Source organism: Chelonoidis abingdonii, chromosome 1, assembly GCF_003597395.2.
Source record: "Chelonoidis abingdonii isolate Lonesome George chromosome 1, CheloAbing_2.0, whole genome shotgun sequence".
NCBI classification, from domain to species: Eukaryota; Metazoa; Chordata; order Testudines; family Testudinidae; genus Chelonoidis; species Chelonoidis abingdonii.
The window spans coordinates 108995342-109016485 of record NC_133769.1 but is presented as its reverse complement, the minus strand read 5'-3'; the positions used below and the strand labels follow the sequence as shown (position 1 = coordinate 109016485).

The following is a 21144-nucleotide window of genomic DNA, read 5'->3' as shown; positions in this document are numbered from 1 at the left end:
TGAACAGGAGGGTTAACCCTGAAGCCCGGGCCAAATACCAGTCTGTATAATTACATTCTCTCTCCCTGCCATTTCAGTTAAAGACAATTTTCCCCCACTTGTATTGTGAAGTATTGCGGTGCACTGCTAAACAGCTGCCATGTTCTATACCAGAGGTGGGTGCATGGTGGGTGGAAATTATCACCTTATGTTTCTTACCTACCTTATAATATTTGCCAAATATTTGAGACTCATTGATGAAAGGAGCCATGGTACTATATACAGGCTGGGGCAGTGGGCCCTAAAAATGTGTAGCAATACATGTTTGTGCAGGAACATTCACTCCTGGGGGAATCTGTCCATTCAATATTTAAAACAAATCCCTGATGCTTCTTTTACCAAAGCCTAGGACCATCAGAGCTTCGTTCTCCATTCTGTGCAGTGACTTTTAAAATCAGTTTTAGGCACCGTCTGATTGAGGAAGCTCATATAGTGTCATGCTTGTCTGTCATGAGCAGAATATTAATGATGGCAGCCTTGTTGCAACATCATCAACTAATTGGGCATGTCCCTCATCATAAACAAGCTGAGAAGTGATTTTCATTCTCCCCCACCGGCCCCCAGCAGTTGAAGAATTACAAGCTATCAAAAGACCTGCATACTGAATGCAGGGAGAATGCTAAGTACACAGAGGACGGGAGCCTATAAGCTGATTTATACGTGTGGAAAACTGTATTTTACAAAAATAGAAAAATCATGCAAGATTCAGGGACCAATATACAAAGATTCTGGGTTGCTGAACCTTCACACATCCATTATCTGCACATTACAATTCTAGTTTGTGGTGGTGTCATAGCTGCATTGGTCCCAGGATCTGAGAGACACAAGGTGGATGAGGTACTATCTTTTATTGGACCAACTCCTGTTGATTTGAACTACATAGAAGTTGGTCCAATAAAAGATACAACCTCACCCACCTTGTCTTATTATAATTCTAGACAATGGTGCCAGTAAAATATGTATTGATCTACATGAGACCCACTTATGAGACTTCAGATGATATTCATCTTCTGTTCACATTTAATTTTCCAAAGCCAATGGACTCAATAAGAGCTAATAACATTCTGTCTGAAACCTATTTCACTGGTACTCTGGCTGTGCTACCGAGAGAGCTGGTGGAGCACCAGTTCTCATTTTGGGAAAGACCAGGATGAGGGAGCAATCTTAAAACCAATTCAGATGTTTCCTCCTGTTCCAGCTACGCTGGATGTCTCTGTAGGTCACTCAGAGTTTGATCCAACTTGCTTGCAAGTTAATGGGAGACTTTTAATCAGGCTTCTATCCCCATTCAAATGAAAGACTTATGCTATAAACGATAACCGAAACCAAACAACATATTTACCATATGATCCATATTTGCAAAGTGGTTCGTAAGTATTTGGAGTCCAATAGATCCCTGAATCTACCTCTTTTTTCCTGCAAATTATTTAATAGAAACACAAGATTAGAAAAGTATCTTTTCTCTATGGACTAATTTTCTGGTGCTGCCATGTATTTCTACACACTAATATGTTTGCTGAGCTGAAAGGCAGACATGTAACACTGCAGCTGCACACAGATAAATTTGGGGATTAAAGAATACCAAAAGGGAAAGGCTGTGGAGAGAATGTGTGAGGAAGTTGCTATGATCCTGTAAGTCCATGTGCAGCCACACTGACTTCCATAGGGCTCTGAATGTTCCCAGGCTCTACTTGCATGGAAAAACTTGCTGGATTCTGGCCTAAGCTGGAAAAGGTGCTGGTTACTTATTTGTTTCTTGTTTGAGTACTGTGGTCTGAACTGACCGCAGTTACCACTTGTGTTGTTCCATTTTATGTAACAAGACATAAATGCAGTAATGAGAAACAGAGTCAGAAATCAGGCTGTATGCTTGCTTTTGTATTATGCACCTAACCAGTTGTCAAACATTGGTCTAGCAGATATGAAAGCAAAGATATGTAACAGCTAGAGGATTGGTACGTCTAAGGCAAGATTCTCGCTGCCCTGAATGTGAAGAGTCCATTAATCATCACTTGTCTGGGGGGGAGGGGGAAAGAGTTCACATGAATGTTTCGAGTTGATTTTTTTCCTCTTTGTTTAACATGGCAGTGTGCATAACTTTAACAAAAACATCCCAGAGCCAGTGAGATCTCTTTACAGAAATTCTACAAAGTGTATAGAGAAGGCCTTTCTCATTTAATCCTAACAAATGTCAATTCAATAGTTCCACATTACATGAGTTGCCATGACCAATGCTAAGTGCCTGTGGGATTAGATAAGCAGCAAAGAGGTCTAGAAGAGGGACCCCTCAGAGCTGGATGATGCTGTTGAAGATTCCCTTGGTTCAGGTCTAAGTTCCTTAGATCTAACTGCGGCCTCTTCAGCCACTCACACCATGATGTTCCCTTTCTGTTGATATGCAGGGCCTGAGTCATATGTAACCAATAATGACTTTTCCAGTGCTCCAGCACCTCCAAGTGCTCCAGCTCCATTCTCCCACATCTGCCACTGCCAGGGTGTTGCTGGTCATGATTAGTGCATGCTTATCTTGCAGTTCTGTCTGGAAGGGAAGGAGCATAAGCCTAGTTTCCCACAGTTCATGCAGTTTATGATTCTTTTTCACTATTGGTCTGTCTGTTCTCCCTGAGTCTGTTTCTATGGGCCTCCCACTGGAGGAGCTGGACTGTATACCTGGGGCAGCAAGCCATGCTCTGTCCAGCCCTGGCACAAGGAGGGGGAGGAGGAATCTTTGTAGCTCTTCATCTGGAAATGTGCCACCTGCAGAATTTCCACACTTGATACTAGCATGTCCTGGAGCTGTATGAGGAACCTTACTGATACCAGGGTGCAGTTGTCAATCATTGAGTCAGGCCAATAACCTGCAATTGTCTCATGTCAAAGATGAAGGCCTTCTCTTTGGGTGGGCTAGCATCACTCTGAGGTGCTGTGGTCTCTGACTCAGAACCAGATGATTCTTCTCCATGGTCACTGATAAGCTATGCTCTTGCAGGCAGGTGATGGTTGTTTCTGTGTCCCGTAGGGCCATTTACCTCAAAAAGGAGTTTGGATGAACAGATCTTCCAGGAAGGGAAAGCATGAATTTCCTGCACCCAGAGAGCTGCTGCCAAATCTCTGAGCAACTCGGACAAGACTGCTAAGGGATCTCACCACACCAAAGGGGGTGCTCTCTACTGGAGCCCTTTTTTATGGAAGCAAAAGCAAATGTTTTCCCAGCATTATGTTCATTTGACTGAGAAGAAGAATATAGTAAACAAACCCATTAAAATGAAAGGGCTAAGATTACTCTCTTTTCAATAGAGAAATGACAGCCTCTATTGTGGCATTCAATATTCCTTTGGAATGATGCTAGATACAGTAGAAAAGCTTAGAATATGAAAAGCTTAAGCAAGTTAGCCCCATCTCCTAGAATCCCAGTAACCCTGTGTCTTGTGCCCCAGGACCTATCCAATCACCCATTAGCATGATGAGAGAAGATACTTTAACTCTCACATGAACAGGCTCCACCAAGATCCCTTCTGGCATTACTGAGCGGTTCATCTTGGCAATCCTCTCCAGTGTTGCAATGGCGGCTTTGTTATTTCCAGTAGATACATTGTACCGAGCAGACTCTGGAATGAACTTCAAATACAGGTTGGTTAGGAACACGTTTTACAGCTTTAGGCAGCAAGAAAGAGCTTTACGTAAGTGTCGGGACAATACACAGACCCAATAGTTATTGGATTTCTCCCTTCTTTTTGCTGTTTCCCATCTGCATGGTTCAGTTTTCCAATTCACTGAGAATGCACATTTGTAAATATTAAGCCAGACCCTTAGCTGGTGTAAATTGGTGTAACTCCATCAACTTCAGTGGAGCTATGTTGTTTTACTCAACCTGAGGATCTGGTCCAGTATATAAACAGTGCTAGATAAGTGCTCTGAATAACAGCAATTCCTTGCACATATTCAGTGAGCTCTCAGAGAACCAACGTAACTACTGAACTCTGTTATACAGCATTCTGAAACAGCCAAGCAATAAAAAGAAAATGTCTTGTTTAAAACTGTGGGGAAACCAAACAAAACAGTGAAATAAAAATAATAATTAAACAAAACCTAACTCGAATCTGACATTGTAAGTTGAGACTAACAACAAACCACTTCCTCTTAATAAAAGCTTCCCAGACTTCAAACAGATTTTGGATTCATTTCAAGGGATGGACAGAATTGGGGGGCATTAGTTTAACCAGACTGTTTCACTCATCCCTCGTATTGATCACAAAATAAGTAGAACTGGGTGACCATTACAGAAAGAAGTGCTTGAATTTTTAAAGGCATTTGCTTGGCCATGCTTGTGCCTTTTGTTTTGTTATTTCCATTAACAAATCATGCAGCACAGTTTTACTAGCAGAGATGTTCAGAGAAGTCAAATTTCAAGATACAGGTATTTAGAGATCCTAGTTTATATTTGCAAGCATAATTATTTATCTCAGGCCATATTAACACTGCAATCGAAGTTGTGATTGCAGCTTAGCTAGGCATAATATAGGCCTAAATACAGCAGTGAAGATGCAGGAGCACAGGCTTCAGCATGGATTTGGAAAGTGAATCCATATTCCAGGGGACCAGGCAGTTTTGTACAGCATGGCTTCACTGCTATTTTTAGCTGTGCTAAATCAATTAAAACTAGAGCGATGATGTCTACCTAAGCTGCAAATCACATTTTTGCCTGCAGTGTATACACATCCTTAGACATGCTCAGGCATTCATACGATCAGGGAATGGATTTTAACATCTGTGTGATTTATCTGACCAATCACAGCTAATCAACATAGCTCAAAGAGCGATATTCACAGAGAGTTGTTCACATCAGTCCAGAGAGAGAATATATGCTCTGCCCTGAATAAATATGAAAGTTAAAGGTTAGCTTTGTTGGGTACATTTTTTGTTGTGAATTATTCACTTGGTTCTACAAAATGGTAAGAGTTACAAGGATGGGGTATATATATAGCAATGACAGCAACAAATTCCTAAATTTGCCAGTGTATGAATTGCAAGCTTCTATGTAATCTAATCCAATCTAATCTCATCTATCTTCTCTTCCCCACCACCACAATATCAGAACAGTGATGCCCTAGTCTTGGGATGCTATGAAGGAGCAACCAATCTGTAGAAAGAGACTGTCTCCTGCAGGTCCCTGATTGCTGGTGGCTAGTGTGGGCTCTTCAAAGTTTGTCTCCATGGGAGGGCTGCTGTGGGTTATGATGAAACAGGACCACTGGGGCAGGCTACCAAGTTCTGATGTCTATGTCTCTGATGGCAAAATATACCTAGAGATTCCAGACCTAGTGTGTTCTTTTGTGGGGAGGAAGTGTTGTTCTCACCTTAAATGCCAGGATGAGAATGATGCCTGGAATAGAGGCGATTCTGATCAGCCAGCGCCAGCCTATGGTCGGGTTAACCACTGATGCCAATCCAATAATTAATAAGGAACCTGCCAACCAAAAGACCTTTCAAATGGAAAGTGAGAGGTTACAATAAAGGAGACAATGGCTATTGTTCGTATATTTTAACCTCTGGTGGTCTCATTCTTGTCTCAGCAACCTTCCCTATTCACACCATAAAATATGGTAGAGATTTGACCAAGACACAGTCAGGGGAGTTGAATTTTTGGAGAGAGCTGGGCCAAAGTTTTGGTGCGACTGGGCCCAGGATGGTTTCAGTTAGCTGTGGTTAACACAGAAAGCTATGTGTGGTTATCATTCCAAATGAAACCCTTTAATCTGCTTCCCTGGTATTCATGAGCCTTTTAACTTGCTTCATTAATAGTATTAATGAGCTTTTTTTTTTCCTCTTATAAGAAGGTTTGTGGAAGGCAATAGTGCTATGAACACTAGTGCAAATAGTGAGCGATACTTTCCACTGATTTTACATCAGAGGAGAATCTGGCCCAGTACCTGCAAGCATGTGTGTCCTTGAAGTTCTCTTGTAGCCATTAGGAAAAATGCTCTATTTACTTACACAAATAAGGTAAGCGACAACAGCAAACAAATTCATAAAAGCCACAACCTTCCCCTTGAGTAATCTGGGGGCAAGGGAAAATAAATAATAATCAAGGATTTCTCCTGCTTATAAATCTTAGGTGAGAACAGAAACAATGGCTTAAGTGATCAAGCCAATGGCTCAAACAGAGAATAATGAAAAGCAAATACTCGTTGCTGCAAGGCCATGAATAAGCCAAAGGCCAATATATGTTTGCACAGCTCTTAGTTGACAGGGGTGCTGGAAGGAGGAGGGGGGCCAGGGCCCTTTCACTTTCTGAAAGTGGACAGGCCTGCTAGGGTGGACCCTACCCCTATCCCCTCCTCTTCCCCCAAGACCCCATCCCCTGTCCAGGCCAGCATGGAGCCCGGCCGGGGAGGGGAGTCTGGGCAGTTACAGGAGCCAGGTGTGTGGATTCTCCATCTGCCCGTGGTGAGGGGCGGGGCTGAAAGCAGCCCCTAGTCCATGTCCTCGCCCCCCCAGGCTCCCCACCTGGCCCAGGACAGGTGGAAGTTGAGGATCTGTGACTCCATGCTGGCTCTCCATGCGGCTCTCCCTGACCCAGCTCCAGCCAGGGGAGCTCAGAGTCCCAGCCTGGTGGGAGCAGGGAGCTGCAGCCCCTCCATCTGCCATGGGAGGAGGGCCTGAGGGGTGGGGACACAGCCAGGGTCTATTCTCAGCACCCCCTCAGCCCACTGGGCAGGTGGAAGGACCCAGGATCTCCACAGCTGCCCACATGGCTCTTGTCATGGCTAGGCTGCAGCTCCGAGGCCCCACCCCCCTGGCCAGAGCCAGGTCAGGAAGAGCCCACACAGGCAGCTGTGGGGAGCCTGGATCCCTCCAGCTGCCCTGGGCAGGATCCCTGGGGGATGAGAACATGGGCAGGGGGGCACGGGTTCTACAGCCCCACTCCAGCTTCTGGCGGGATAAGGGTTGGGGCCTCCAGGGGGAGAGGAGGGGAAGTGGCTGGCCTCAGGGGCTCTGGGGCTCTCACTTTTGGGAAGCTCTGGCACCCCTGCTGGTTGAACCATTGGACAAATTCCTGTGTATACCTTTGCAGCTAATTCCAGAAACCCATGGGAAAAGTGCTAAATTCACTGGCCAAATCATTCACAAGAAATAATTCAAACAGCTCCAGATTTAATCAGCCCTTGCTAGGCAGTACAACCTGTCCCAGTGCGCCTCAGTCCTAACTCGGAACAATCTATATTCCTCCATTCCTGGCCACCCAAACAGTTCCCTTAATGGAGCTAAAACCTGACCTACGGCACCTTTAGCTTTTCCAGCTCTGAGCCAATCTCCCATTCCCGGACAGAAACTGCCCATCATGCCACACGAGATGATGAGTTTTTGATGTGCATAAATTGAGGACTCACATGGGCCCACCTAATGAATGTCTTATTATGACCTAACTCAGATTAGGAATTCATCTGCAAAGGTATACGGCACATGTGCTGATTTATTTGTCCTGGGCCAGCCCCAGTTTGAGTACTGAAAATTGCTTCCAGACAGACGGAGTGCAGTCTACTGGCGTGGAGCACATTTCTGTTTCAATTTTTAGCTGCTGTATGTGCTATTATCTTGAAATGAGATTGAGCGACTGACCCAGCTCCTGACTGACAGCCTGTCAGGGGTGATACTGCTAGAACAGGCAATGGACGCATTTATCAACATGGCAACAAAAAGGCTGGATGTCAGCTGTCAATCAATGTCTCAAAGCCATGTACAGAGCAACCAATTATCAGAAAAGAAATTGCTTTTCTTCTGCACATCCGTGCACATGTTTAATAATGCAGTGTTCACTGTGACACACTCTGAGAATGAGATACCCTCACTGCGTGCAATACATATTCAGATATAGTGGAACACATTAAAACTGGCTACAATTCTGCTTTCTGAGCCAGACACAGGAAATCTGGAACTCTGGGCTGTAACAAATTTTATCTTACCTGAGATAAGGGCAACATATACCCTCGGTATTTTGTAGGCAAGAATTCAGTTTTTATGATAAGTCTGAAAAAAAAATGCAGAGAGAGTAAGAATCTGCATGCAGCTGAAATGCCAGCTCAGTCAATCTTAGACGCCACTGTCAGTCAATAGAATTATAGTAGCTCTTTCACTGTTAGCAATTGAAAATGGGGTGCCGAACAAATAAACGTGCATAGCATTTGTGAGCATGACTCATTGCAAACCATAGAGCCAGATCATCAGCTGAAGTAAATGGGTGTAACTCAGCTGACTTCACTGGAACTGTGTCCATTTACAGCTGATCAGGGTTTGACCCTAAGCCTGTAATTCAGTGAAGAGGCTCTAGTCCTTTGACACAGCATGTCCCCTCCTCCATGTCAGTGATCCTGTAATGTTACTGCTCCTGCAGCAAAGATTGCTGCCAAATATCAACCTAGTTTAACATGACATGCTGCACAAATAGCTGCCCACAGGGACAAGGAGGCTATGTAATCTCAATCCAGTAGTACACTTGAGGACATAATCTCAGGATACAAGACTCTGAGTGCTGGCACACATCATTCACACCTCTAAGGGAAGGAGCTGTGGGGCTGTTTGAACTCCATGTTTAAATACTATGCACCAGTTAAAGAAAGGCTGGTTTTGGTTAGGTATCCCGAGGGGCTTCTCTCTTTTCCTGCCTATACCCAGAGCCTGGAGGTGAGTCAAAACCTTTCACATTGGATTGAAGCCGCTTTGCAATTCGTCAGTCTGTTCACTACCCAGCCAGCAGTGTCCCTGGTTGAGAATAGCGACCTCTGCAGGGCACTGTTTCTTTCCCAAGGTCCAAGTACCCTGCAGCCTAGCACTACCAGAGAGAGATGGTGGAAAAAGGGAGGGAGGGAGAGGGGAAATAATGACAAATTGTTTCCATGTTGCAGGGTTTGAAATGAAACAGCTTTTCCATAAAATCTTTAGTGAATTTTTTTTTCAAAAAATTTTGAATTTTCAATATTTTTAATTTACATTCCCTTCCCTTCTTTCCTTTTTTTCTCTTTTGCCACTGAGTGCAGAAAAAGGAATAATATGTGTGTGGCAGGGGGTTCTTCACTTTTTTTTTCTTCCCACCATAACTTTTTTTTTTTTTTTTTTTAGAGATATACCTATCTCCTAGAACTGGAAGGGACCTTGAAAGGTCATTGAGTCCAGCTCCCTGCCTTCACTAGCAGGACTAAGTACTGATTTTTGCCCCAGATTCCTAAGTGGCCCCCTCAAGTATTGAGCTTACAACCATGGGTTCAGCAGGCCAATGCTCAAACCACTGAGCTATCCCTCCCCCCCTTTAAAAAAGTCACAGAGTTTTATTTTTCCTTTTGCCACTCTAACTTTTCCAGAACTGAATATGTTGCAGAAAGTTCCAGTGGGAGAAAATGGAGGGAGAAAAAAACCCAAACCAAACCAAACCAACCAGAAAAAGTGATGGGAAAAAACCTGCCATACATCATTCAGCTATTACATTCAGTGGTGAAAAAGGATGGGGGAGGGGAAGAAGAAAACCCCAAAATCTGACATTTTAAATTTTTGAAAATGTTTCAGTTTTTGAAAAAACCCACCAAATAAGAATTTCAATTTGAAATCAAATGTTTTGCTTTATTTCAAAATTTCCTGTCAAAACAATTAAAGAAATAATCAAAAATTACATTATCTTATGAAAATTTTCATTTTTGACAAAACTTCATTTTTTAGTGGGAAAATGGTTGGGCCGAAAAAATATTGACCAGCTCAGCTTCCAACCCCTACCTGGGAACTGGAAGTGAATCCAGGCTTCCAACAACAGAACACACCATAATAAGTGATCTGGACTGCTCTTGTCTTTAGCTTTTTTATTTGCATTGACTCCCATGTGTTTAATCCTTGTGGAATTTATGAGCCTTTAATCTCACTTTCCATGCTGAGATTTTCATGAAGGAAAGCACAGGGTGGGTATCTAATATCCATTTAGTGGGGAAAGACTGAAATATGTAAAGTCTCTCTCTCTCTCTCTCAGGTTTTACACCGCCTCTCATCTCCACAACATCTGGGCACCTTCCACAAAAAAGAATAGCAACAGCAAATTCCACTGTGGATTTCATGTAATCTCTAGTACTTCCACCTTTTCTGAGTAAAAACTGTACTTGCGGTAGAGTTTTTGTTCACATTTTTAAGATTTAGTTATTTTCCCCTCTTTTTCTTCTTTTGTTGTTCTTGGTTGGTTGGGGGTTAGGAGTAGAAGGGCTGTCAGTGTTGCGAGTGTCAGTGTTACAGCGTAAAGGCATTTTTTGAAGAGGAAGTACTGAAAGTGTTCGCTACAACACAGACTATGTAACACTTAACGTTGCGGTTTCCAAGTACGCACTGCATTTACATTTCAATACAAAGGTACTATGCTCGTAAAACATTCCATTATTAAAACAGAATTGTGTTGATTTTTTTTTGTTTACTGCAAAGTAACATTTGCACATTTAATATCTGTTTATTTGTCCCGTATCAAATGTGTTTAATGAGCCATGAGAGAGACAAGATGGGTGAGACAATCTCTTTTCTTGGACCAGACTTCAGGTCTGGGCCTGAGATAGACGTGAGAAAAGTTATGGCTACATTACAGAGCTTACAGTGGCTCAGCTGTAGTGCACATGCTCTATGCCAACAGAAGAAGGCGGCTCTCCCGTTGACTTAATTACTCCAGCCCCCGTGAGCAGTGCTAGCTATGAGGGAGAAGCTCTTATGCTGACGTAGCACTGCCCACATCGGCACTTAGGTCAGAGTAACTTACATCACTCATGGGGGATAGCTTATTCTCACTTAAACTGTAGTGTAGCCATAACCAAAGTCCTGAGGAAGAGCTTTGTGTAGCTCAAAAACTTGTCTTTCTCACCACCAGTAGTTAGTCCAAAAAAAGGAATTATCTCACCCACCTTATCTCTCTAATATCCTGGCACTTACACAGCTACAATTACTCCACATATACCATTTGATAAGCCATTGTCATTCATTTAGTGTAAACTAGCTACCCCGCTCTAATCTAGATTGTTTAGAACTCTGGGAATGTAATTTAAAGCTATGTTCAGAAGGGTTTCTTGAAATTCTGGTAAAGTGGATGGGGGAATTTTCCCTCATTTTCCCTTTTTTCTCAGCCCTCTCAAGAAGTCCCTGGTTGACTGTCTACTCCTCATGATTGCCCCTTCCTGCCTGAGGTGAAATAAACTGCTTCCACATCACTCCATGGGCTAAATACAGGGGGAAATGGGGGAAATTCTATCTCCTGATATACACAGGAAGTCAGACTTGATGATGTAATGGTCCCTTCTGGCCTTAAACTTTATGAAGCATCCAGCCTCTACTAGCCCCAGGATGCTGTGGATTGAACTCGTAATCTGCAGAGCACTACAGTTTAATAGAACTGTGTTATCACTTTTAACAGACTGAGTCTAATAAAATTAGATCAATTCAAAGTGCATTCTAGTCTGGCTATGAGGGCTAACCAACTACTATAGGGCTTTTCCTCTTTGCCCTTGAGAAAAAGGGCACATTAGCCAGCTTGCCAGTAAGTTTTTCACTTGCTTACACTGGCTGGAAAATTTCAATGACCTCTTCTTTGGCATAAAATGAGAACTTATTTTTTCCACACACACTCCTCATGCAACCAGCTCTACTACTTACTAAATGTGACACTTAATCGCATGAGACATGGGGAGACTTCAACTGATCTCCTCCCTTTAAAAGGAGTTCTTGATTTCTATTTGCCTATTGCTTCCAGTGCTACAGTGCTCAAAGTACAATGTTACCCTTGTGCGTGGCCTGACACACCGCATCCCACCATGGCCCGGAGGAAAACAAACCAGATGTACGACGGGGAAAATGATGTCAGCAAGGAGAAATAGGCCCCCCATAAGAAAGAGATCAGCAGAATCTGGAAGGGAAGATTAGAAAACATCCCTGTTCAGGACAGCACTTCAAGCATAGGATTGAATGTTTTGCGGACTTGGGGCATAAATAAAGCACAGATCAGCTGACCCCAAATGGAAATTCAAAGCATCAGTCTCTGAGACTTTGTCTACACTACAGGTTACTTTAGAGGCAGGAGTTATTAAGCTGATAGGAGCATCATCACAACCAGCAGTGCAGCTGCAAGTGCTGTAGCACAGATGTAGCCCAAGACACTCTTTAAATAAATAGAGGTGGACCAGGGTTCCTCCTTAGTTAGCACCACCTACAGCTCAGTTGGCCCCATTCTTCCACACTGACCTCTTGAAAGACCCTGATCCAAGAGCAGGCTTCCGAAGGGCTTTAGATCAAGCTCAAGGGGAAGTGAAAGAGACCAAGGATCCATAAACCTTTGAATGTTTCTGAACCCTTCCAACAACCAACCGCAGTGCAAATACTATACTCTCTGTCACGAACGCTCATTGTCATATAGTCTGGCTGCCCATTGCAAGAGACACAAGGGCTCTGCTTTCTGAAGCAATTCTAATACTGGGATATGGAGTGCTTAGGAATAGGATAGTATCCCTTTAAATAGTTTGCGAGCCATCTAATGACACCCACCATGTTCTGCGATTACCTTTCAGAGGCTTACCTGTAGGAACCCATGTTTGAAAATTTCCTAAATTCTCATCCCAGCCCTGCCATTGATTCACTGTGCAGCCCTGGACAAGTGTGTGTGTAAAGGGGGACATCAACAACAATAGCCCCCTCACAAAGATTCATTCGGTGATGTGGTTAAAGGTGTAACATCTGTGTCAGTGCTAACCTTGTTGTTGTTATGTTCTGCCATCAGGCCTGGCTCTGTTGTTAAAAGTGACTCAAATGGAATGCTCCAGAACTTTCACTTACCTTCCAGCGGCCATATCTGTCAGCTAAGAGTCCAAAGAGTATACTGAATATCATATAGCCAAAAAACACCATCTAAGAGGAATTAAAACATTGCCTTGGTTAATCAGCAAGGGTTTTTCCACACCTTGTACCTATTATGTGACACTGCTCTTAAATGCATGGTTGAACTTAATACACCTGAAACAGAAGGATTAATAACTGTGACTTGAGCCATGTACATGGTCAGGTTTCCCATTCACAGCTTGCCCAAGCTGTCTTAATCCAGAGCTATAGCATCCTCTTCTATTTCAGTCCTGGGACTGATACTTTGGATAAACTACAACAAATCTTTAAGAGGGAGAGGATGGTCTTGTGATGAAGGCACTGAACTCAGAAGATCTGGATTCTAACCTTGACTGTGCCACATGCTTGTTGTGTGACTTTGGGCTATTCAGTTATTCTTTTTGCCTCAGTTTCCACAGTTGTAAAATGATGATAACATGTCCCTCCCTCAAAGGGCTGTTGGGAGATTAAATTCAGTAACATCTGTGATGAGTTCAGATACTGCCCTGTGGAAGAGTCTATAAATAACTAAAATTAGTATATATTAGGTGACAATTTTCTGAGTACTCATATGTCCCTTTTCACCATAGCATTTGAGCATCTTCTGGTCTGGTCAAATGTGCATTTAAACTAAACCAAACAGCTCCTTCCCCTGGCAATGTTAACAGAGTACAAGTGTAAGGGGTTATAAATGCCACCTACCGTTGTTACTAAAGCCACCTGCCAGTCATTAAGTTGCCACTCACAACGGATGAGTGGAGAAACAACAGCTATTAGCATGATCTCCATGGCTTCTACTACCTTCAAGAACAAACATGCACATTAGCAAAGTCTGATTCCAGTGTCAGCACAGTGAACAATTCCTTTGCATGTTGGGGAAAAAAATCCCAGTCATGCTAGGGATTGAAATCCTGGTGACCAAAAGTCAGGCCATCCATTTGGAACAGTACACGTACACTTTCCAGAACCAACCTGGAGTATTCTGCAGGCAGAAACAAAGGAATCATGGAACTGGCATCTCCCTCAGCCCCTGATATGGAGTACACCCAGTACCTCTGCAATGTACCTCCCTCCCACATTGGTTGGAATCTCAGTCCTTCAAAGAACAGTTACTGTGGTACTGGCCTCAGAGAATATAACCATTTACAAGGCCTGCTGGAGGACACAGTCTTTGTCTTGACCAGAAAGTTGTGAACTCTTGGAAACATGGGGGAGGGGTTCAGGGGGAAGCTTCTCAGGGTCCTCTCTCCCTGCCCATGTGTATTGGTGGAGGCTGCTTTGTCCTTCAGACTCTTGAAAAATCAAGCTACTTCTCTCAGTGTCTAACTATGAATTTAAGAGTTTTAACTTGAGATACCCACTTTTGAAAATCTTGGCTGGGAAGTGCAATTGTACTATGTTGGTTTAATACATGTGACCATGTCGCCCACTAGTGGCTGGCAGCAGCAAAGATAAGAGCCTGCTATTTACTCATAGCTAACAGAGCCACTCTTTTAGCTCAAATTATAACACTTCCGGTGCAGTCACTCTCAGGTCTGAGCCCAGGTGACGACTGTGGTGTTTCCATGTTTTTCAGGATGGCTTGTTACACAAAGAAGAAAGGAAAGGGAACAAAGAATGACAAATGCTGACCTATGTACACCCACGCAACCCCAGTTAAGTCAATGGTGAGTGATAGGTGGGGTGAGAAGTGAGCCTAGAATCTATGAATTCTGCTTCACATTAATATGGATCCTGTAATAGGATTTTTAGGCTCAAGTTAGTAGACAATGAAAACCTACACCAGTACTGCCCATGATCAGGAAAAGCGCTATATGAAACCGCCCAAACCCGATGGTTTCCACAGCCTCTTCCACTGTAAATGTCTTCTCCTCTAAACATCAAAGAGAAAGAGAGTGTTAGAACTGAGATCACCCCTAAGTACGTCCTTGCAAAACAGAACCATTTTTTGTTATTGTGTAATGGCAGGAAAGCTGTTGGAAACTCCATCTGTGCCCAAGATGTTATTTCAACTAAGCAGAACTAGAGCCCCTAGAAGCTGGGCGCTTTAGAGATTCAACAAAATAAGAGAGAGAGATAAAATCGAAACCTGATGGATAACCAGTGATGATACAGAATGTGCATGGAAGGAAGGAAGAGGTCTATCATCCAGTGCTTTTCATATAGTATTCTGAGCTATTGTATGTGTTGCATAGACCAAGGAAGAATGAATGGTTTAGGATTAGAGAACTGTACTGGGATGCTGGAGCCCTGGGCTCATTTCCCATCTCTACCACAGATTTCCGGTGTGACCGTGGGCAAGTCACTTATTCTCTGTGGACCTCTGTTTCCCAGCTGTAATAGCTGGGATAATAGTACTTTCCCCAGCACAGCTGGCATTTCAGAATGGGAGGAAGCCAGAGCTCACTGCAGCCCAGTAATCCTTGTTATTTTAATGGCCCCAGATGACAGTTACAAGCCAACTGCTCTAACCTGTGCTGTAGGTCAGGTCAGCTGCTGAAGAGCTTAGTGCCAACTTGACTTTTCAATCTTCAGCATAAGCATGGCACAGCTGAGGAGTGGGTCCAAGCTTTCCTTGCATAAATTGCTTTAAAATAAGCTTAACAGAAAGTGCCTTAATCTACCTTTAAACTATATTAGGGTAAAATTCTCTTGCTTAGTTGCTATCACAGAGTAGCTTCCAGAGGGCTGGCTATTTATCCCAGCAGACACTTGCTCATCACGTATGCAAGTGGTAGGGCTCTATGTGGGAGAAATGCAGGAGCCACACCTAACCCCAACCCAGGGCCAGACTGCCCCGCCTTACTGAGAGGTGACAAGCACCACCCTCAGTCCAGCTTATGTGAACCAACCTTTCTTGGGTTCTTGCCTCTCAGTGCCTGTTTCCTCCAGGCCTATGGCATTTGATACTTCTTTTTGCTGGGTGGCCATCTTCAGCTCTCGTCGGGTTCCCAAAGATGACAATGGAGATTTCTTTGATTTCACTTTCCAACCTACAAGATAGTCACAACCCTGTCTTAATAATGAGCCATCAAGCAATTTCTAATGCAAGACTGGTGGAAGTAAGGGCAGTTTAAACTCTCTTAGCGTCAGAGAATGCTAATAGGAAATGTTAAGGGTTCCCACCTCCCTCCTCTTGGTGTGTGTTTAGATAAAAAATTAGAAGGGCTGTCACAGGACAATTGATTCAAATTGGCAAAGGTCAATCTCCACCCTGGTCTAGCCATGAAAAGTCCAATGAAGCTACTAAAACAGGTTGGCTAACACTCATATACCTTCGTGGGGTATTGTGGAGGCTTTTTAATCAACATTTGTAAAGAGATTTGAGATCCTCAAGTGAGAGGTGCTATATGAGCAGACGTCATTGTCTGCAGGGTGCCTAGCATGCTGTGGGTTTGTGTTCACTCAAGGAAAAGAAGGCAAGGAAGGACTCAGGTAACCTAAATGGGAGACTGTATGAATGTTGACTTTCCAACATTTTCCTTAGAGTAGTAATAGCCTCGCTCTTCATGGAGAGACGGAGTGTGTGTGCACCAAAATCTAAATGCTTCACTGAATCAGGTTGATTTCACCAGAACTTTGTTTTGGAAGAAAACTGGAAAAAATTCCAACAACATTTAAACAACCTGTTTTCACGTTTTTGGAATGGAACATTTACATTTTTCATTACAAAAGGACTTTTCATTTGAATTTTGTATTATAGTACATGTTATGATGCATACAAAACATTTAAAGTGTCAAAAACTGACTTGAAAACAAAACAAAACGTTTCAGAATTTTCCTTCATGGAGAATTTTGAAATTTTCTGGTTTTGCTCTGCTGCAGAACAAAGCCCAACTTAGAAAACCCCAAATCCTTCACAAAGTGAAATTTCCCTCCGCTGCACAGTTCTGCTACTCACTCTTAGCCACAGGGCTTGTTCTGGGGTGGGGGTAAGAAGGCCAGTTGCCTTAGGCACCAACTTCCAGGGAATGCTGTGCCACTGTGATGCTCAGGTGTTTTTGGTTTTTTTTCTTGGCTGCTTGGAAGAGGAGTGGGGATGCAACAAAAACATTTTCCACTCTGGCTGGCAAAAGAGCCACCTCCTGCTTAGGGGAGACTCTTGTGTGACACAAATGAGAGCACAGCTCCAGATGAAGTCCCAGTAGGGGCAGGTTCCTCGTTACACACATGCACTGAGAATGTAGGAAAGAGGGTTGTGCTGTTGTGTGAGACTCCTTTGACTTAGAATTCTACCTGCGTTTCCTGTTTCCTCAGAAACAGATCCACATTCGGTTTCACTTGAGGTACCTGCAGTGCTGGAGAAAGGCCCAGATGAACAACATTAGAGATTGCCATCCTCTTTCTCTGCACGCAATGGGGATTAGCATGGGCAACAGCAATGCAAGCTACCTTAACACTGTCCCCCTCCAGCCACCATGGCACCCTTGATCTTGCACTGAAAGGACTTCTTGGGGTGAAGACAACTGTTGAGGCTGGGATTTGCAAAGATGCTAAGGGAGTTAGGCCTTAAATCTTCCATGTGTCTGTAAAAAGGGGACAATGCCTACCTCACAGGAATGTTGTGGGGATTACTTCCTGCTGGCTAAGCTCTTTTAAAGACATAATGAGCTCTCTAATTGCTAATCATTATTATATCATGCTTTGAAATTAAGCCCAGCAGGTTGGAACACCCTCCACACATATCAAAGGGGATCGCACATCTATGCTCTTAAGCACTCTTTCTTAAGCGCTTCGTATGCTGCCTGAGAACAATACTGCCAGTGTATTCTGTGCAACCTAAACCCCCATTATATAACCAGCAAAACACTGCCCGTTGTTGATGTTGCTCCTCAATTACAACAACATCAGGAGGTTCTTTTACCCAGCTTCCTCAAACAGTTTTAACCCTCATCTCACATTCTACTGTCTCAGGAGTAGGGAAACAGATCCAAAAGGTCTGGATTGTAACAGAGGCAATCACAGATCTCCTCTGCTGGCTGGGGAGTTGAAGCTTGGTGTTTTCACTAACGCTACTGGCCTGTGAGCTCGCCTGCATTTGGCATGTGGGTCCAACTCCCAGTGAAGTCAATGGAAGGATCTCTTTTTTACGTCAGTGAGAGTTCAGTTGGGCCCCTGGAGGGTGACACTCAGTCACCCTCAAACACATTCCGCTTCCAGGCGCAGGACCAATGTGCTGTTTCCCATCCCAGTAGGCCTAGCAAGGGGAGAGAGACACTGGAGGAGACAAATGTTGACAGAGAGGGTTGAACATAGAAGGCAAAAATAGATGGAGACCAAAAGGCCAAATCAGAAAAGAAAATAGTTTGAAGAGAGTCAGACAGAGTTTGATATAAAAAAATGAACTGCGACATTTTAAAAAGATGTAAAATGTCAACACTGGGAAACACAAACACTGAACAAAGATTGAATTCTGGAAACATTCAAAATTAGGTCAACACTTTACACTGAGGTATATTTTGAAAGGGTTAATAATCGATTATTAGATGTTTTAGATTACAGAATCTTTGTTATAGATTGTTACAGAGTCCAACGGGTCAATAGGCTGCTTATTGTATAGCTTATAACATCTCCCTTTGAGGTGTTTATAACTGTCCACAACACTCACATCTGTAATATGCTTATACTGTCGATTCCCAATTCTTAACCATTTATAAGTGGAAACAATATAAATTGTGACTAAAATGGATGATCTAGAAGAGCCCTTGGAAAGAGAAAATGCTTCATGCCAGGTTTGAATGGTCTTCTTCACAACTATAAAGGCTAAAGACTTATTTATCCTAAACAACTCTGTCGATACTTCCTGCCCTAATATTGCTGTGCACTGCTGAAAAGCTGCTGTATGCCAAACCAGAGCTGGCTTTGATGCAGTGCAGTGATGATTATTATTACAGTGTTTGCGGTGGAGGGTAGGGGTTGGGAAGATCAGATGAAAGGAGAGAGAGAGATGGGAGGTCTCTTAGCTGGTAAGGTCCTGATCCAAAGCCTGCAGAAGTGAAAGGAAAATCAGAGAAGGGTGAGGTAATATCGTTTTCCGGACCAACTTCTGCTGATGAGAGAGAGAAGCTTTGGAGCTACACCGAGCTCTGCCTCAGGGCTGGGAAACGTACTCCCAGTGAGACATGTCGCGCCTTTCCCAGATCTGCAGAAGAGTTCCATGTGCTTCGAAAGCTTCTCTCTCACCAGCAGAAGTTGGTCCAATAAACAAGATTATCTCACCCACCTCACCTGTCTAATATTCTGGGACCGACATGGCTACAACTCCACTGCATATGCTGATTCAGACAGTTTGATAGTTAGGTGCCCACCAGGACCCTAAATCGAGGGTAGTGCAGAGAAAGCATTTGGCAAATCAATGTTAACAGAAGGCTCTACCTTTTTTTAGTCACTCGCTAGTGCTCCCACACTGGCTGCGTGCTTCACAGATACATATGCTGACAGATAAATACGCTGATAGATCCTTTGCAGTGCCACTGTGATGGTGATGAGAAAAAGCCCGCGGCCTCACATCTACAAAGGAGCAGCAGCACAGAAACATGCCCTGTATATTCATCTCTCTCTCCATATGGTGTGTTGTACTGGATGCATCATGAAAGATACTATATACTGCAAATGTCTATAGCACTATGTGCCTTACAACAGCTTTTATGTCTAGAGCAGTGGTTCCCAAACTTGGGACGCTGCTTGTGTCAGAAAAGCCCCTGGTGGGCTGAGCTGGTTTGTTTACCTGCCGGGTCCGCAGGTCTGGCCTATCGCGGCTCCCACTGGCCGTGGTTCACTGCTCCAAACCAATGACAGCTGCTGGAAAGGGCAGCCAGCACATCCCTGGGTCTGTGCCACTTCCAGCAGCCCCAGTTGGCCAGGAGCCACGATCAGCCGGACCTGCAGACAGGGCAGGTAAACAAACCGGCCCTGCCTGCCAGGGGCTTTCCCTGCGCAAGTGGTGTCCCAAGTTTGGGAAACACTGGTCTAAAGGAATGGGTGAGCTGAGTGTGAAATCTTTATCCATATGTGAATACTTCCAAGAAATCTTCCTGTACCTCTTACTAATAGTGCAGACTTGCTCACCCCAAACATTTCCAAACTCTTTTGCCCTGGTACAAGAGCTAGAGTCTTCTGTCCTGCCTGAGGCTGTCACAAGGGTTAATTGATTAATAATTGTAAGTCACTTTGAAACCATTAAGTGCTGTATAAGTGATACATTAATAACCAGCACCACCACACAATGCATTAGCTAAAGGGAGCAGCCTGAGTGATACGTTCAGTGGTACAGAGATAACACAGAAAGATTAAATGCCCCACAACGAGAACCCTGGCAGGCTTTCTCAGCAGTGGAGCTAGGGGCATAGGTAGCAAGTATAGGAAATACATTCACTGCTCACCAGGCCTTTGGATAAATTAGTCTCCATCACAGAAAAACACACAACTCTGATGCACAAACATTCAAACAACCCCACCACACCTAGACAGGACTTGTTTTTGATCGTTTAGTGAAAGTTTCTTACCTTGGAAAGATCTCAAACTTGGGAAAATGTCTCTTTACAGTTTTAAATATTCCGCTCTTTTCATTTTATTGCACGAGCTGCATAGCTGCTTTTGGGGCCAGCTTCCATAAATTACTTTTCTTCCTAGCCAGAGGTAAACACTTCCCCCTTTAAATCTTTCAACTCTGGCTTGTCTGGATTTTAAATGAAGGGCTTCAAAACTTCCTCATTCCTTTCCAAAGTAAGTTGCTGCATTTACCGCATCTTAATAGGTCAATTCACTCTGTGCCTCCAGGCAATGGTTGTTAGGAATTTACACTAAAATATGCAGGTTAATGTCCTTAAGCTACGCCTCCTCCGTGACAATATTTCACCTGTCCCCTCTTAAAAGGGCAACACCAACCCATAATTTCATAGTATCTAACACCAGAAGAGATCATTAGATCATCTAATCTGACTACCTGCATATCACAGGCCATTACATTTCACACAGTTACCCCTATATTGAGTTTAATAATTTGGGTTAGATTAAAGCAATTTTAACTCCTCAGAAAACTAAACTGTTGTGTTCCACAGACAGAGAACAGGAGAGACCAAGGTGTCTCTTATGCCCAAGGTCCTGCAGTGGCAGGTAATTGATTTGGTGAGATCTGCCCAGATGATCCCAGCAGGCAAACCAGGCCCCGTGCTACAGAAGAAGATGAAAAACTCACATGGTTCCTGACAGTTGCCCTGGGAGAAAATT

General features: G+C 43.6%; 1 protein-coding gene across 2 annotated transcripts in view; it reads right to left on the bottom strand.

Moving 5' to 3' along the window:
- SVOPL (SVOP like) overlaps window positions 1-20702 on the bottom strand; it is a 29998-nt gene extending 9296 nt beyond the window's left edge. Inside the window, exons 1-10 of one of the 2 annotated variants that reach the window (XM_032781970.2) lie at window positions 20421-20702; window positions 15768-15908; window positions 14697-14788; window positions 13618-13716; window positions 12874-12945; window positions 11826-11950; window positions 8004-8067; window positions 5397-5522; window positions 3529-3657; window positions 1382-1455 (exon numbers count right to left, since the gene is read on the bottom strand). In XM_032781970.2, coding sequence (XP_032637861.1) covers window positions 1382-1455; window positions 3529-3657; window positions 5397-5522; window positions 8004-8067; window positions 11826-11950; window positions 12874-12945; window positions 13618-13716; window positions 14697-14788; window positions 15768-15846 — 860 coding nt within the window. In that variant the 5' untranslated portion in view covers window positions 15847-15908; window positions 20421-20702. Of the gene's footprint in view, window positions 1-1381; window positions 1456-3528; window positions 3658-5396; window positions 5523-8003; window positions 8068-11825; window positions 11951-12873; window positions 12946-13617; window positions 13717-14696; window positions 14789-15767; window positions 15909-20420 lie in introns of those variants that run through there. The other variant, XM_032781971.2, reaches the window with a different exon arrangement.
- Window positions 20703-21144: the final 442 nt, after the last annotated feature.